This window comes from Cnephaeus nilssonii (genome assembly GCF_951640355.1).
Source record: "Cnephaeus nilssonii genome assembly, chromosome: 4".
In the NCBI taxonomy this organism is placed as follows: Eukaryota; Metazoa; Chordata; class Mammalia; order Chiroptera; family Vespertilionidae; genus Cnephaeus; species Cnephaeus nilssonii.
The window spans coordinates 62,918,955-62,935,300 of NC_137075.1; the positions used below are offsets into that span (position 1 = coordinate 62,918,955).

General features: G+C 47.6%; 1 protein-coding gene across 1 annotated transcript; it reads right to left on the minus strand.

Moving 5' to 3' along the window:
- Nucleotides 1–9,262: 9,262 nt before the first annotated feature.
- LOC307097937 (small ribosomal subunit protein eS27-like) lies at nt 9,263–12,367 on the minus strand. Its single transcript, XM_079768250.1, has 4 exons — nt 12,222–12,367; nt 11,288–11,396; nt 10,535–10,645; nt 9,263–9,462 (listed from the first exon to the last, which is right to left on the minus strand). The coding sequence occupies exons 1-4, from the start codon at nt 12,225–12,227 to the stop codon at nt 9,434–9,436; spliced, it is 255 nt and encodes an 84-aa protein (XP_079624376.1). The 5' UTR covers nt 12,228–12,367; the 3' UTR covers nt 9,263–9,433.
- Nucleotides 12,368–16,346: the final 3,979 nt, after the last annotated feature.

Consider the following 16,346-nt stretch of genomic DNA (forward strand, 5'->3'; position numbering starts at 1 on the left):
AATCTGGGCTGACTTTGTGGCTTCTTTGACCCACAGAATGTGGTGGAAATGGTGCACAAGTTCCAGAGCGTAGGCTTTAGGAGGCCTTCAAGCTTGTTTTCACCCTCTAAGAACACTGCCCCAGGGCTGCCATGGAATACAGAAGCTCTAATAGCTTCCTGGAACATGGGAGGCCACCTGGAGAACTGAGATGCCCCAGCTGCCAGCCAGCACCAGCTGCCAGGCATGTGACTGAAGCCATTTTGGACCTTCCAAAGCAGTTAAGCCTCCAGCTGAATGCAGCCACGTGAGTGAGTCCAACCCACAGAATCATGAGAAATAATAAATCATCGTTATTTTAAGCCGCTAAATGTTGGGGTGGCTTGCTTTGCAGCAATAGTTAACACAACTATACTCTGGTGTGATAACAGGTGTGTAAATAATTTGGGTGAAAAAGTAGAACTTGAGAGTACTTGAATAGATAAGATCTTTTTATTTAAATAAACACTTAAAAAAATTAATCCTCACCCAAGAACATGCATAGAGATTAGAGAAGCATCCACATGAGAAACACCAATCAGTTGCCTCCAGGGATTGAACCAGCAACCTAGGTGTGTGCCCTGACCAGGAATCAAACCTGCAACCTTTGGGTGCATGAGGCAACACTCAGCTAACTAAGCCACTCTGACCAGGCTAAATTCTATTAACAGCACTCTGTGTCAGGCACTGTGCTAAGCATTCTGTATATGTTGTCTCATTTTATCTTCAAAACAACCCTATTAAGTAGAAATTAATAACCTCCTTTTGCCCAAGTTCATACAACCATTGACCATTTGAACTTGTTTCAAACCCAGGTATACCTGACTCTAAAAATTATTTAACCATTATCTTGCCTTCCCATAAGATAGGAAAAAAGTCTCAACAAATTTACAGATCCAATAAAAGGCAAATAAAATAAATATATATATTGGGATTTTAATTAGTAAATCTGGCTGCAAATAAAAAAAATGACACCTTTTACATTAATATACAAATTAGTATGAAGGATAACATAGTAGTCATGCTTTTATGCATCTACTCTTTTAAATACATAGCATGATATATAAAATGGGAAATAAGTGCCCTGGCCAGGTGGCTCAATTGGTTGGAGCGTTGTCCCATATACCAAAAAGTCATGGGTTCAATTCCAGTCAGGGCACATACCTAGGTTGCGGGTTTGATCCCCAGGGAGGGCACGTATGGGAGGCAACGGGTTGATATTTCAATAAATAGGTGAGGATTAAAATGTGAAATAAGAAAATGAAAAAGACATTCATGAACTTAAGAATACAAACACAAAACACTGAGCAGGACTAAAGCTGATGTCTGCTGAGCTCTTGGTCCAGAAGGCAGTGGCAGCTCCCATTTCTGTTCCTGTAGAATAATCAAAACTAAAACTGCTTCCCTATGGAAAATTTTAAATATAGGCTTTTAACTAAATCTGACAGAACTACCTCCCTATTTTCCTAAGGTGAGGATTTGTTAGGCAAGAAAATAACAGTAGACCTGGTTCTACCAGAGGGGAGGAGGGCAGTGCAGGACTAAGCCAATCGGTAGAAGAGTTAAAACTAAGAAAATTACTTCTGGTATCCCCTTATAAACAAGATTCAAAGGCTACTTGAACCTGGATCAATAGCAAATATCTTAAATTGATATAATTCTTTATGCCTATAGTTGTAAAAATCCTCTCTAATAAAATGGTAATATGCAAATTAACCATCACTCCGCTACATAAGCCACGCCCACCAGCCAAGCCACGCCCACCAGCCAATCAGGGCGAGCATGCAAATTAACCCCAATCCAAGATGGCTACAGCCACAGAGAGAAAGATTTCCCAGGTAACAGAGGAAGCCAAGCTTTCCATAGCCATTGCAGGCCTAAGCCTCCACTCAAGCTACAAAGTTTCAATTATAGAAGGTAAACAATTTCAAACAAATGGCGGCAGAATGGAGCTTGAGAGAGCAGGCCAGGGTTGCCGGCGGCAACAGGGGAAGCAAAGCTTTCCGCACACCCTGGCCGGGCTCACCTGCTTAAGGCTACAAAGTTTCAATTGTAGAAGGTGAATTAACTGCCACAGAAATGGCTGCCGCCCCAGTCTACAAAGTTTCAATTGTAGAAGGAAAATAAATTCCAGATACCAGGGCCTCCCCTTGGGTTGCCAGGGGGCGTGGCCGGCCTGCAAACCACCACAGGCCCCTCGCTCAGGCTGCCCCACACCCCAAGGGAACCCCCACCCTTATCTGTGACACCCTTCAGGGCAAACCAGCTGGCCCCCACCCATGCACCAGGCCTCTATCCTATTTAATAAAAAAGTAATATACAGATTGATCATCACTGCAACACACAATATAGCTGCCCCCATGTGGTCAAAGATCCTGCCCCCATATGGACACAAGATGGCCACTACAAGATGGCCAGCAGGAGAGGGCAGTTGGGAGGCACCTGGCCTGCAAGGGAGGGCAGTTGTGAGGGACCAGGCCTGCAAGGGAGGGCAGTTGAGAGGGACCAGGTTTGCAAGGGAGGGCAGTTGGAGGTGATCAATCCTGCAGGAGAGGGCAGTTAGGGGTGACCAGGCTGGCAGAGGAGGGAAGTTGGGGGCAAACAGGCTGGCAGGGGAGCAGTTAAGCATCAACCAGGCTGGCAGTGGAGTGGTTAGGGGCAATCAAGAAGGCAGGCAGGCAAGCAGTTGGGAGCCAGCAGTCCTGGATTGTGAGAGGGATGTCCGACTGCCCTCCAGGAATCCCAGATTGGAGAGGGTACAGGCTGGGCTGAGGGACAACCCCCCGCCGTGCACGAATTTCGTGCACCGGGCTTCTAGTATAGCTATAAAATCCTAAAAGTTTACAAGATGAGGCCATTATTCTATCAAAGTAATGTGCTTTCTTTGTAAAATGCAATCATGAACTGTAACCCTTCCAGACAAAGATTTAAGTTTGTTTCCATGGAAAATTATAGACATATTTCCACAACCTCACTTTTCAAATCTGGAGTAGAATCTTACATTGTAAAAGGTTGAATTTTGTGGTATCTTATCATACTTTTTTGAAAATTAGAACTTTATCAGATAACTCACAGGGGCAACCAGATAAGAAACCATTTGTCATCTGATGAGGTCAGAAGCCAAGAATTTAATTTAATTTTTACTAATCTTTATGTAACTGTTTTGTTTTTAATTTATGGGAGGTAAGATTTCCTTTAAAAACACATTTATGTAAAAAAGTACAGTCAATGTAAGTAGTAGTATTAAAGAAAAACATTGTATCTAATAAAAGAGTAATATGCAAATTTACCGCACCTCCAGCCACACCCACCAGCCAATCAGGATCGAGTATGCAAATTAACCCAACCAAGATGGCTGTGGCCACGGAGCGAGCAGGAGGCTTGCGTTTCCCTGGCAATAGAGGAAGCCAAGCTTTCCGCCTGCCCTGGCCTGCCTTGGCCTCCACTTAAGGCTACATTTCAATTATAGAAGATAAATAAATCCCAACAAAAATGGCGGCAGCCACGGAGCTGGAGAGACCAGGCGGCTTGAGTTGCTCCAGGCAATGGAGGAAGCCAAGTTTCCGCAGCCCTGGCCTGCCTTGGCCTCCGCTGAAGGCTACAAAGTTTCAATTGTAGAAGATAAATAAATCCCAGATCCCAGGGCCTCCGCTTGGGTCGCCGGGGGCGGGGGGGGGGGCATGGCTGGCCTGCAAACCACCACAGGCCCCTCGCCCAGGCCGCCCCACGCCCCAAGAGAACCCCCACCCTGATCCGGGACACCCTTCAGGACAAACCAGCCGGCCCCCACCTGTACACCAGGCTTCTATCCTATCTAATCCAAGAATATGCAAATTGACCGTCACTCCAACACACAAGATGGCTGCCCCATGTGGTCAAAGATGACTGCCCCCATGTGGACACAAGATGGCCGCCACAAGATGGCCAGCAGGGGAGGGCATTTGGGAGGGACCAGGTCTGCAAGGGAGGGCAGTTGGGGGCGATCAAGCCTGCAGGGGAGGGCAATTAGGGGTGACCAAGACTGAAGGGGAGGGTAGTTAGGGGTAAACAGGCTGGCAAAGGAGCAGTTAGGCATCAATCAGGCTGGCAGGGGAGTGGTTAGGGGATGATCAGGCTGGCAGGCAGAAGTGGTTAGGGACAATCAGGAAGGCAGGCAGGCGAGCAGTTGGGAGCCAGCAGTCCTGGATTGTGAGAGGGATGTCCAACTGCCTGTTTAGGCCCGATCCCAGTAGGATTGGGCCTAAATGGGCAGCCAGACATCTCTCGAGGGGTCCCAAATTGGAGAGGGTGCAGGCTGGGCACGAATTTCGTGCACCGGGCCTCTAGTTCAGTAAAATAATAATGTATAGGGAAAAATCATGAAGTTTGGAAAAGCCCTAGTGTTCCATTGAGTATTTCCAAGCTTAGTAATACTGTTTAGATTAATAATGAAGTAAAAATTAATATGCCATTCAGTTCCCAATACCAAGTATTTCTATAACTTAGTCCTTAGATATTTTCTTTAAAGTACAATACTTTCCGTCCTGATACACCAATGTTTTAGCTTTGATCCCCAGTCAGGGCATAGACAAGAATCAACCAATGAATACATAAAGTACAATACTTTCTTTCAATACTATTTCCAAGGAAATTTTCAGGGATTTGCCCTCCAGATTAGTTATCATAGGTTTTGCTCCTTTTCTTATCAATAGCCTGTCACCCCCACTGCTCCTTCTAGCCCAAGGTTCCCAAATTGTGCAAGCTGAGGTGCCTTGAGCACCACAGGAAAAAACACTGGTACTTGATATCTTTTGAATATCATGCAAAATTCTAGTTCCAGGTAGTTACATTAGTTGGCACATTCCCTTTGATGATGTCATATTTCTGCGAAGTTGGTTTGGGGCCATGGCTGTGATAAAAAGTATTATGCAAAAGTCAGTGTGGAAGAAATGAGGATGGCCGTGTCCAATCTGATCCCAATTTTGAGAAATTGTACAGTGCCCAAAATGCATACCCATTCCATTAATACTTGTGATTAAGAATTACATAAAAATGGTCACTTTTAATTTACATGTATCTTTTTTTTTTAAATTTCTTTATTGATTAAGGTGTCACATATTTGTCCTCATGCCCCCATTCCCATCCCACACCCCTCCCCATGGATGCCCCAACCCCCTGTTGAACTTAACCATTGGTTAGGCTCTTATGCATGCACACAAGTCCTTTGGTTGATCTCTCCCTTCTCCCCCCACCCTCCCCTATCCTCCCTCTGAGGCCCGATAGTCCGATCGATGCCTCCTTGTTTCTGGTTCTGTTCTTGTTCATCAGTCCATGTTGTTCATCATTTCCCCTAGATGAGCGAAATCATGTGTCACTAGAGATATACTTATAAGAATTGAATGTGCGACGAGCAATAATAGTTATGCTGACAGGCAAATGAATCAGTCTGTAGTGAGTTTCTTTCTGGACCAACAGTTCTTTTGAGACCCAATATCAATGTCCACCAGTTCCTTATGAGTACATGTCGGCACTGACCCCTCAGCTCTGGATGGTGGACAAATGGTGGTAATGCAGGTCCGACTCCCTCTGGTTTGGTCTCGGCCGGACCCAGGGGCACGGCTTCACCCGGATCCAGGGGCCCACGGCCTCACCCGGACCCGGGACCCAGGCTCACCCGGATCCAGGGGCCCACGGCCTCACCCGGACCCGGGACCCAGGCTCACCCGGATCCAGGGGCCCACGGCCTCACCCGGACCCGGGACCCAGGCTCACCCGGATCCAGGGGCCCACGGCCTCACCCGGACCCGGGACCCAGGCTCACCCGGATCCAGGGGCCCACGGCCTCACCCGGACCCGGGACCCAGGCTCACCCGGATCCAGGGGCCCACGGCCTCACCCGGACCCGGGACCCAGGCTCACCCGGATCCAGGGGCCCACGGCCTCACCCGGACCCGGGACCCAGGCTCACCCGGATCCAGGGGCCCACGGCCTCACCCGGACCCGGGACCCAGGCTCACCCGGATCCAGGGGCCCACGGCCTCACCCGGACCCGGGACCCAGGCTCACCCGGATCCAGGGGCCCACGGCCTCACCCGGACCCGGGACCCAGGCTCACCCGGATCCAGGGGCCCACGGCCTCACCCGGACCCGGGACCCAGGCTCACCCGGATCCAGGGGCCCACGGCCTCACCCGGACCCGGGACCCAGGCTCACCCGGATCCAGGGGCCCACGGCCTCACCCGGACCTGGGACCCAGACTCACCCTGACCCAGTTCCCAGCCTCATCTGGACCCAGGGGCGCGCAGCTTCACCCGGATCCGGGACCCAGCGGGGTTTCGTCTTCTTGATCCCATTTCCTGTTGGTCAATTCCCTCTCAGTAATTCCTTCGGCCATTTTCTCAGAGCTCCAGGGCAGCCGCCGCAGAACTCGTTGGGCGGCGGGCTCGGCGAAGCTCCGGTGTGCCCGGTGCGCGGCAGCGGGCTGGTCCGGGGTGGCTGCGTCGGCCCTTGGGTCTGCAGTGGTGGCCAGTCACCGAGCGTGCGCACCTGGCCGCTTCCGGGGCGTTGAGATTCTTGAAGGACTCGGAGGTCAGCAAGCGCGGAGTCTCCCAACCCATGTCTCCCAGTGGCTCGTCTGTCCGTGCTCAGCAGCGAGTGGGGCCTTCCCCTCAGCCGGAGACCGCCGGGGGAACTGCGCCGAGCACGTTCCAGGCCGCCACTGTGTCGCCTGAGCCGTAGTTCTTAAAATGTGATCTTTGGGTCACCGGCATCAGCATCATCCCGAGTACCCCTCTCTTTTATTCTAGTTGTAGAGCATCTGCTCAGTCAGCCCTCCGGTGGTTCTGGATGGTGTCTGCTCTGCTCTCCCGTCGTAGACTCAAAATTGTTGTGGTAGGCAACAATCAGGCTTCCGCCCTATGCCTCCATCTTGGTCTTCCTTTGTATAGTTAAGTCTTGATTGTTGTTGGTGTCGCTGGGAGGAATTGTCCTCCAGGCCAATTGGCCGTGCGGACCCTCTGTGTCTATAAAGGAAGAGTTGCTGTGTAGGAGACAGATTTATGGGCCGGGTCTTGGTGCAGCAAGGCTTTGGCGCTCACTGAGTCTGCCTCTGGAATGTGTCCTTTATGCGAGTGGTTGAAATCTGGTGTCATCTCACACCGACCACTAGATGCCCTCGTTTCTGGGTCTCCAATGGTGTGTAGGTCAGCTACTACCTGAGACCACTCAGCAGGACTTACGGCAAAAACTGCAGTTTCCTCCTCCTGTCTGAGCATCCCTAGAGCAGTCCGACTAGAACCGCAGTTTATCTGGTCAAGCTGCCATAGGGCAGGCCACCCACATGCAAAAGCCGTTGCTTGGAGCCCTGGTGTGCCTGCAAGACGTGCGGGGCGGACCTGCAAAACGAGCGGGGCGGGTCCCAGGGCGGGGCGAGTCTCAGGGCGGGGCGGGGCCTCAGGGCGCCACCAGGCCATGGCGTGGCGAACTGCACTGGCTGTAAGTCTGCTTTTTCTGCTTTTCACGTTTCTAAGCCCCCTTGTTCCGCACTCCAATGCAGCAAACACTGATTGCTGGGCGCACCTCCACAAGGAAGTCACTCCCACTCTCCGATCCAAAGGCCGAGAGTCCAGCCTCTCCCCGCAGGCGTCTGGGGAGCTAATCTCCCCTAGGGTTGGAACAAAAGCCACAAGTCCCTTCCCCCGACCCACGCGCCTCCGCACCTCAGCTCCTCCAGAGTTCGCTCTTTCCTCTTCTCTCTTAGCTGTAAATCCACCATTCAGCCAGCTCTCCTGTGGTTCTGGGTGGCAGACGCTCTGTGCGCGGCGAAGTTCCTTTGTTTAACTTTGAAATTGCTGTGCGCGAAGTTCCTTTGTTTGACTTTGCTGCCTTCTTGGTTCTCCTCCCTCAAAATGGCTAGAGGACTTGAGTGTAAGACAGGAAGTCCTAAGAATCCTCTAAGTCGGTGTTGGCGGTCTCCGGGGCCCCGAGGATCTCAGTGGGGAGCTGGGCCAGGTCGGTGACGCGGGTGGGCCCGTCTTGCAGAAAGATGGTCTCTTCCTTCACCGAGAGCCGCTGCGCCGAGTCCGCGGCCGCCGCCACAGCAGCTGCCGCGGCGCCCACGAGCTCATGGCCCCGGTTGCGGTGCTGGCTGAGAGGAGCAGCCGCCCGGCCTGGGGAGACGCGAGCAGGAGTCGCCGCGCTCACCAGTCCATCTTTTAGTTGTTTTTCCGAAACTGCCATGCGAGGCAACAGATCAGCCGTTCACCTCCGCCGCCATCTTGGCTTCTCCTACATGTATCTTTTTTTTCAAATGGCTACTAAAGTTGTTAGAACCTAACTACTTAATAAATGTAACTGTTAGGTATCCTTTTGTCCATAGAACTCCATGAAAAAATTACTGAGACTCTAAAGATGCCATAAGCCAAGAAAGTATGGGAACCTCTGTGTTATCTACTTTTCCATTTTTTAAATGCACCCCAAACTTTCCATAGTTTTTCAGTATGACATATGAATCAGTATGTTAAAGGATCCATCTCTCCAAATGGGGGTATATACTAGTATATGCCTCTTTTATTGAGAGGGGGTTAAAGAAATTTTTAATTTTTAAAAATTTCTTCCTTCATCTGTATTTGATGTTATGTAAACATTACTGCAGAAGTAATTTTCGGATTTCAGATATTTTTAAGGTTTTGATAGGAAATACCTATCTAAGTGCCTGCCTTAAAGTTAACAAAATAGAAGTTATCTTCCCAGTCCAATGAGAAGTTGTACTGTGGCTAGAGAAGGAAAGATACACTCCCAATTCCTAGCTCCACAGACCATTTCATAAACTATAAAAATGACAGAGACACCAGAGCCACTCAACACACATGCAGTCAAGAGTGCTTATCTGTCTAGACCAGAGAATTGAATACCATCTACCATCCCGTCACTACATCCTAGGGTAAATCATGATACTTCTGATTCCTCCTCTCAAATTTTCTATCCCAAAAGGAGCTTCTTATAACTCAGACCCCCAACACAGTCCTAATTAATCTGTATATTAGAACCATATAAATCCAAGGCATTACACTGTGATTGTTACATTAAACATGTACTTCTAAAATGCGTTTCCATGATTATAATAGCAAAACTATATTTAGAATTAACAAATAATGGACTTCTTTCCATTTGTAGTTATTTAGCTCCATTCATTTAAACCAAATTGACAAAGTATATATTAATGTATAGCATGCACACATACTTTGAAAAAAAAAGGAAAAAGGGGTAATTTTCCCATAATCAAAACTTTATTGAAAAATTGACACCAAAATAGGAGATCACTGTTGTATACTTACAAAATTAAATGTAATTACATTATCCTGGTAGATTAACTAGAATTATTAAACTGATAAGGCTTTTTGTGATATAACCCAAATTCAGGAAGCTGTGTGGATCATTAGTGTTGCTTTCTTCTAAATGAACACCCTGCAATGGAATTACAAAAGCATATTAAACACAAGTCTATTCTATCTTTGGTATAGTTTCAATGGCAAAAAACACAAGTAAAAACTTATATTTTAGGATTACATTAATATTCATATTTAGGTTATTTATCCTTTCGTACCAGAAATTTGCTATAATAAATCATTTATATTTGAATTTACTCTAATGTGACTATAACTGTCACTCCTGTTTCTCAAATGCTATAATGGAGTCTATTTAAGACCAGGAGCCTGAATTTGTTAGTTAAAACTTTAATATTGGCATGATATAAAGGTTTTGGAAATCTTGCAAGTATGTTGACTTCATCCTTATATATCTTACCAGATCATATCAAATAGATCTTGAATTTGTTGCCAATCCACTTATAACTCTTCCAGTGAGAACAACATAGAATTCACAGCTCCCCAAAATATCACAAGCAAATTTCAAGTATCATAAAGAATGCTAAGTCTACAAGTTGTACTACGGAAAACTATATACGTAATTATTTTTTTCTTACTGCATGAAAATGTAAAAGGATTAAAATTCAATTTTTTTTATATTAACCATTAAGTACTCAAGAGATAGCATTTACATTTATATATTATCTGTTACTTAGCTAGCAATGATAAAAACTGTCTTAAGTCTTATGTACCATATACATATGAAACAAAATATTTACAAGAGAAATCAGTCCACGGGCCCACACTCTAGCCACTGAGCCAAATAGGCTAGGGCTACAAGAGAAATTTTTTAAATCCTGTTTTTTAAAAAAACCATGTCCTATTGTATATACTTATTCTTTTGTTTAATATCCCAAGTTAGGCAAACTAAGTGATTAAATACAGCAAAATAAGGTGTTCTATCCTAAAAAAAAAAAAAATAATATTCAAAGGAGTTCTTTGCAAGGTCAAATTGAACAGGACACTCTTTACTAAAAGAGTACACAATGAAAAGACAAAATTATTTTGGTAATCACAAATTTAAGGTTTCTTTTAAATTGGCTTTTAGTAAAGATAGAGACATTTACAATCATGAAACCTCATCACGGGTTAGAAAATGCCAAGTGATATACCTTCCGTGAGTCTAGCCTTTCCTCCTGTCGGCTGGCACAACACTGTTGAACAGCCTACGCAAAGAACCACTGTCTGAGCATGGCTGAAAACCGTGGTGATCTTGTAGCAACCTAGAAAAAGGGCACTGTTAAAAATGAAAAGCAGAAGAATACACAGCACTTGTTCAACATATTTCTAGTAAAGACCTTGTGAAAGATTAATCATTTTAGTGCTGTGCAATAGCAAGCCACATACATAACAAACTTTCCTAGTGGCCACAAACTTGTTAAATATTATCATTTCAACATGTAACCAATACGTGGGGGGAGGGAAACTACACCTTCAAAATCTGCTGTGTATTTTGCACTTACAGAATATTTTCCTTTTGACTAGCCACATTTCAGGTGTTCAGTAGCCACATCTATAGCTAATGACCATACCACCCTGCTGGGCAGCACAGCTTTACACTAAAGAATCAACACACTCTTCATTGCATCATGAAAAAGAAAGCTCATCATCTCATCAGCTTGAAGACTTAGTAAATCAAATGTCATATTCCCTTTGGAGTCCCATCTTCACCCCTCACCCCTTAGACCTCCCCCCCCCCAAAAAAAAATGTTTCTACAGTGGTCTGAATACGTTTATTATGAAATATCCAATTCTGTAACCCCACTTCTACTCAACAGAGGGTCCTAAAAGTATCAAATATACACTCCACACTAGCAATTCCCATAGACATTTTCATTGGGAAAGAATTAAATTTGAAACTTTACCTGGGCATTTTACATCCATAAAATAAGAATTTGGGCTTTGAACTAGCCGTTTCTTTTTATGTTTTTTCTTTTCCTCTTCCAAGGACGGATGTAGTAAATCTCTAGCCAACTGAATAAGAAAGCATATTGTTACTAGAATGAAACCACGACGCTGGCAGATGTGACCATACGTGAAATATACATGCAAAAATCACAGTCATACTCGGCAGAGGCCACACCTCGGGTGTTATTTTTTTAAAGGCTGTCAACTCTCATCAGTACTTTTTGTAACGTTTGCGTCCTCCCTGTCCCGGTACCGCGGCTCTCTGACCGCCGGGAGACATATGGCAAGGTTCACCCGGTTCATCTGGGCTCAACCGAGTACCAGTCTCCAATAAAAACACCACTGCGGTGCTCGGTGAGGACGTGACGGCGACCCAGGGCCCGCCGCGGGTCCAAACCGCGGAGGGTCTGTGGAAACCGGGGTTCGACATCGGACCCGACAGGGGCCCCGCGCGGCCGAGGCGTGGCCGCCCTTGGTGGAGCGCATGGGAAAGGCAACAACGAAGTTCGGTTTTAAAAAGGAAACGGGCAGAAAATCGCTTCCGAGACAAGGCAGCGGGGGCGAAAACCACGGAACTCAAAGACGGCCCCCAAGGCTCCAAAGACACAGCCTGGCGGGCGCCCACCCCACACCTGGGGGTTAGGTTCCGGGAGCGGTCCCCTCCCCGCCGCCGACTCCAGCGCGCGGCGCCCGGCGGCCGACCCCCCCCACTCGCCGCCCCGCAGGGCCGGACAGGCGCGCCGCCCCGTCCAGTCCCAGCAAGTCCGCCACGCGCGATCCCGGCCGCCTGGCCGCGAGCCGCAGGGCGCCCCAGGCCTGCGGGGCGTCGGGCCCACCCGCCCCGGGCCCTCGGCACCCGGAGCCGCCCCGGCCCGAAAGTAAACAGCTCACAGGCATGGTGATCCTCTCGCAGGCGCAGCCCGTCCCGATCTCCGAGGCGACACCCAGGGGAGCAGCACGCGATCGGGTGGCAGCACCCACTTCCGGGGGAGAGGAGGCCGGGAGGGGGCGGGGCGGCGCGGGCCGTCCGCTCTAGGCGCTCCTCTCGGTGGTGGGTGCGGCTCCGGCCCGGCCGGCGGTCCCGGGCTAGCGGGCTCCGAGCTGAGCCCCGGGCCAGTCCGCAGCCCCAGGCTCCGGAAACAGAACGGGCCCAGGGCTGGGCCGCCGGGGGCGGTGGCGCGGAACCCTACGGGCCCACCGGGGCGGGCAGGCTGGGCCGCTGGTCGCTGGGCCACCGTCCTCTGTTCTTTTGTGTACTGAAAGCAATATTATTAATTAAAACTGTTAACCTGTGCCAGCGAGATTATGAAAGAGGCTCCTATACTCGTGCATCCGGCTTCCAAGGCACCCGGTACTAAGTTCTCTGAGGGATGGAGCTGTGCTTTGGGTTTGCTTTGCCCTGGAAAAGTTTTTAAGCGCGATTCGCTGCCAATTCGCTGCCGGGCTTTGTTCACTAGAGGCTCCTTCCTGTCCCCTGAGGAGCATGCACTTTCCAGAGCAGACAATTCCAGCCTGAAAAAAACACCAGGCTGGGGTCAGATATAAAATACTAGAGGCCTGGTGCACGAATTCATGCACCAGTTGGGTCCCTTGGCCTGGCCTGTGAGATCAGCGGAAACCAGCTCTCCAACATCCCCTGAGGAGTCCCAGATTGCAAGAGGGTACAGGCCAGGCGGAGGGACCCTGCTGGTGCATGATCAGGGCCAGGGAGGGATGGGGGAGGGCTCCAGGGCGAGTCTGGCCAGTCTTGCTCAGGTCCCATTCACCAGACCCCAGCAGCAAGCTAACCTACCAGTCAGAGCATCTGTCTCCTGGTGGTCAGTGCACAGTCATAGCGAGAGGTTGAGTGACCTTAGCATATCATTAGCATATTATGCTTTGGTTGAACGGACGACTGGACACTTAGCATATTAGGCCACTTAGCATATTAGGCTTTTATTATATAGGATTTTTGATGAGGAGGACAAGTTTGAAGGATTGAATGTGAGGGAATGTGATCAAAAGCTAAGAAATCAGGGAGACACTTGACCAGAAAATGGTCCTAGATAGGCGTTCTTAATCACCTATTTCTCTATTTGCAAAAATAAAATATGTATAATACACATTTTGGAAAATGCAGAAAAACAGAAAATTAAAATTACTGTGTAGATGTTTATCTTAAACATTTTGACCTATGTCCTTTCAAACATTTCTTTATTCACTTACAAATAGGTTTGTTTTGGGTTTTGTTTAACATAATTGATATCTTGTGCATATTCCTTTTTAGACTTCATCCCCCCACACTTACTGTATAATGAACATTGTTCCATGTTACTACACATTTTCCAAATTATGACTTTTAATAGGCACATAGTATTCATCATATGAATATATATCCTCCTTTCATCCATATGCTAAATTGGAATTAGGTTTGGGTTTTTAAATATTTAATATTTTAAATATTAATAAATATTTTCAGATGGATAAGTATCCCATATAATAAAAGGCTAATATGCAAATTGTCCCCTTGACCAGGAGTTCGACCAGGAGTTCAATCCGGAGTTTGACCAGGGGGCAGGGCCGGCCAACCAACCACCTGCAGCCCCTCTCCCTGGCAGGCCCTATCCCCGATCAGCCCCCAACCCCAATTGGGGGAGGGGCTGGCCCACCAACTGCCCGCAGCCCCCAAGCCGGGTCTATCCCCTTGGCTGGCCCAGCCCGATTGGTCCAATCAGCCCCGATCGGGGCAGGCTGACCGGACCCCACCCATGCACAAATTCATGCACCAGGCCTCTAGTATAGAATAATACAATTGAGTAGGCAGAATAGTGGCCCCCAAAGTCTTCAATGTCCTAATCCCCAAGACTTATAGTTACACTAGAAGCCCAGTGCACGAAATTCGTACACAGGGGTGGGGGGGCGGGTGGTGTCCCTCAGCCCGGCCTGCACCCTCTCCAATCTGGGACCCCTCGGGGGATGTTCGACTGCCTCTCACAATCCAGGACCACTGGCTCCTAACCACTCGCCTGCCTGCCTGCCTGATTGTCCCTAACCCCTCTGCCTACTTGATCTCCCCTAACCACCTCTGCCTGCCTGCCTGATCACCCCTAACTGCTCCCCTACCAGCCTGATTACCCCTAACTGTTCCCCTGCTGGCCTGATCACCCCTAACTGCCTCTGCCTCACCCTGCACCCAGGACCCAGGATTCCCTCCTCCAGCTGGTCGCAGCACCCGGGACCCAGGTTTCCCTCCTTCTGGCCAGCCACAGGCACCCAGGACCCAGGCCGGCTTTGCCCAGGCCAGCCGCAGCCGCAGGGGACTGGGACCGAGGGGCAGGTGACTTGTCCCTCTCCTGGGCCACAGCCTGGCTGGTCCCCATTCCTCTCTCGCGAGCTCATTTGTGCCTGGCTGGCCCCCATTCCTTTCTCCCCATTATTGAGTGTCTGAGCCATTATGGCGTGATGCGTGAGGGTGTGATGACCATTTGCATATTAGCTTTTTATTATATAGGATGGCAAGTTGGATTAAGGTTACAAACTAGCTGACTTTAAACCAGGAAAATTATGCTGAGTTACCCAGGTAGGCCCAATGTAATCACAAGGGTCCTTTTAAAACTGGAAGAAAAGGACAGAAAGAGAATTTAAAAAAAAAAAAAAAAAAGCTGTGATGCTGAAGAAGGGTCTGAGAGATGCTATGTTGCTGGCTTTGGAGATGGAGGAAGGGGACCATGGGCCAAGGAATGTGAGCAGCCTCCAGAAGCTGGAAAAGGCAAGGAAATGGATTCTCTCCAAGAGCCTCCAGGAGGGACACATTGCTGCCAGCCCCTCAATTTTAACAGTGAGACCCGGGTCAGACTGAACTACAGAATTGTAAGATAACAAATTTGCATTGTTTTAAGCCACTAACTTTATGGTAATTTGTTATAGCAACAATAGAAAACTAATACAATAATGAAGACCCATGTACCCATCACCCAACTCTGTCAAATCGTTTTTAAAAATATATTTTATTGATTTTTTACAGAGAGGGATAGAGAGTTAGAAACATCAATGAGAGAGAAACATCGATCAGTGGCCTCCTGCACACCTCCTACTGGGGATGTGCCTGCAACAAAGGTACATGCCCTTGACTGGAATCAAACCTGGGACCTTTCAGTCCGCAGGCCAATGCTCTTTCCATTGAGCCAAACCGGTTAGGGCACTCTGTCAAATCTTAACAGTCAATACAACGGACCCCCAAGTTTTCACTATTAAAATAACACTGTGGTAAACATTCCTGTAGATTAGTCTTTGTGCACATCCTTGATTATTTTCTTAGAATAAATTTCTAGAAGAGGAATTGCTGAGTTAAAAATTATGCACATTTTAAGGTTTACAATATTAACTACCAAATTACCTTCCAGAAAAGTCAAACCATTTTACATTCCATATGGATTGAAAATTCCCCCTTTTTTGCACCCTTGGCAATATTGGATATTATGTTTTTCCCTATCTCAGTCAATTCAGAAAAACTATATGGTGTTTTGCCATATTTCACTGTTGTATTAATTAATACTTCCCATATGCTTATTGCTCATTAGCAGTTTTCTGTCGGGATGATCGTTTATTTCCTCCTTATGTGTTCTTCTATATTAAGGATATTAACCAAATATTTTCCCAATTTATTTTCTATTAATTTTATCCTATTAATTTTATTTTTGTGTGATTTAAAAATCATACAGTAAGTTGTAATTGTTTGTGCATACACACACACACACACCCCTCATTTTATTGCATCTTGCTTTATTGTGTATCACAGGTGTCACATGTTTTATAAATGTAAGGCAAGACTCTCCACCAGCAAAAGGATTACATCTCTCTTTAATGCGATACTTGCTTTATTACAGTGGTCTGGAACCAAACCCGAAATATCTCCAAGGTATGCTGTATATTTTAAACCTGTTGGGTTTTCCTTTTTAAGACAGGCCTTGGCCACCTTAGAATCGGCTAAATATTCGCCTATATTTTCTTCTAATTTTTTTTGGTGATATTTATTCT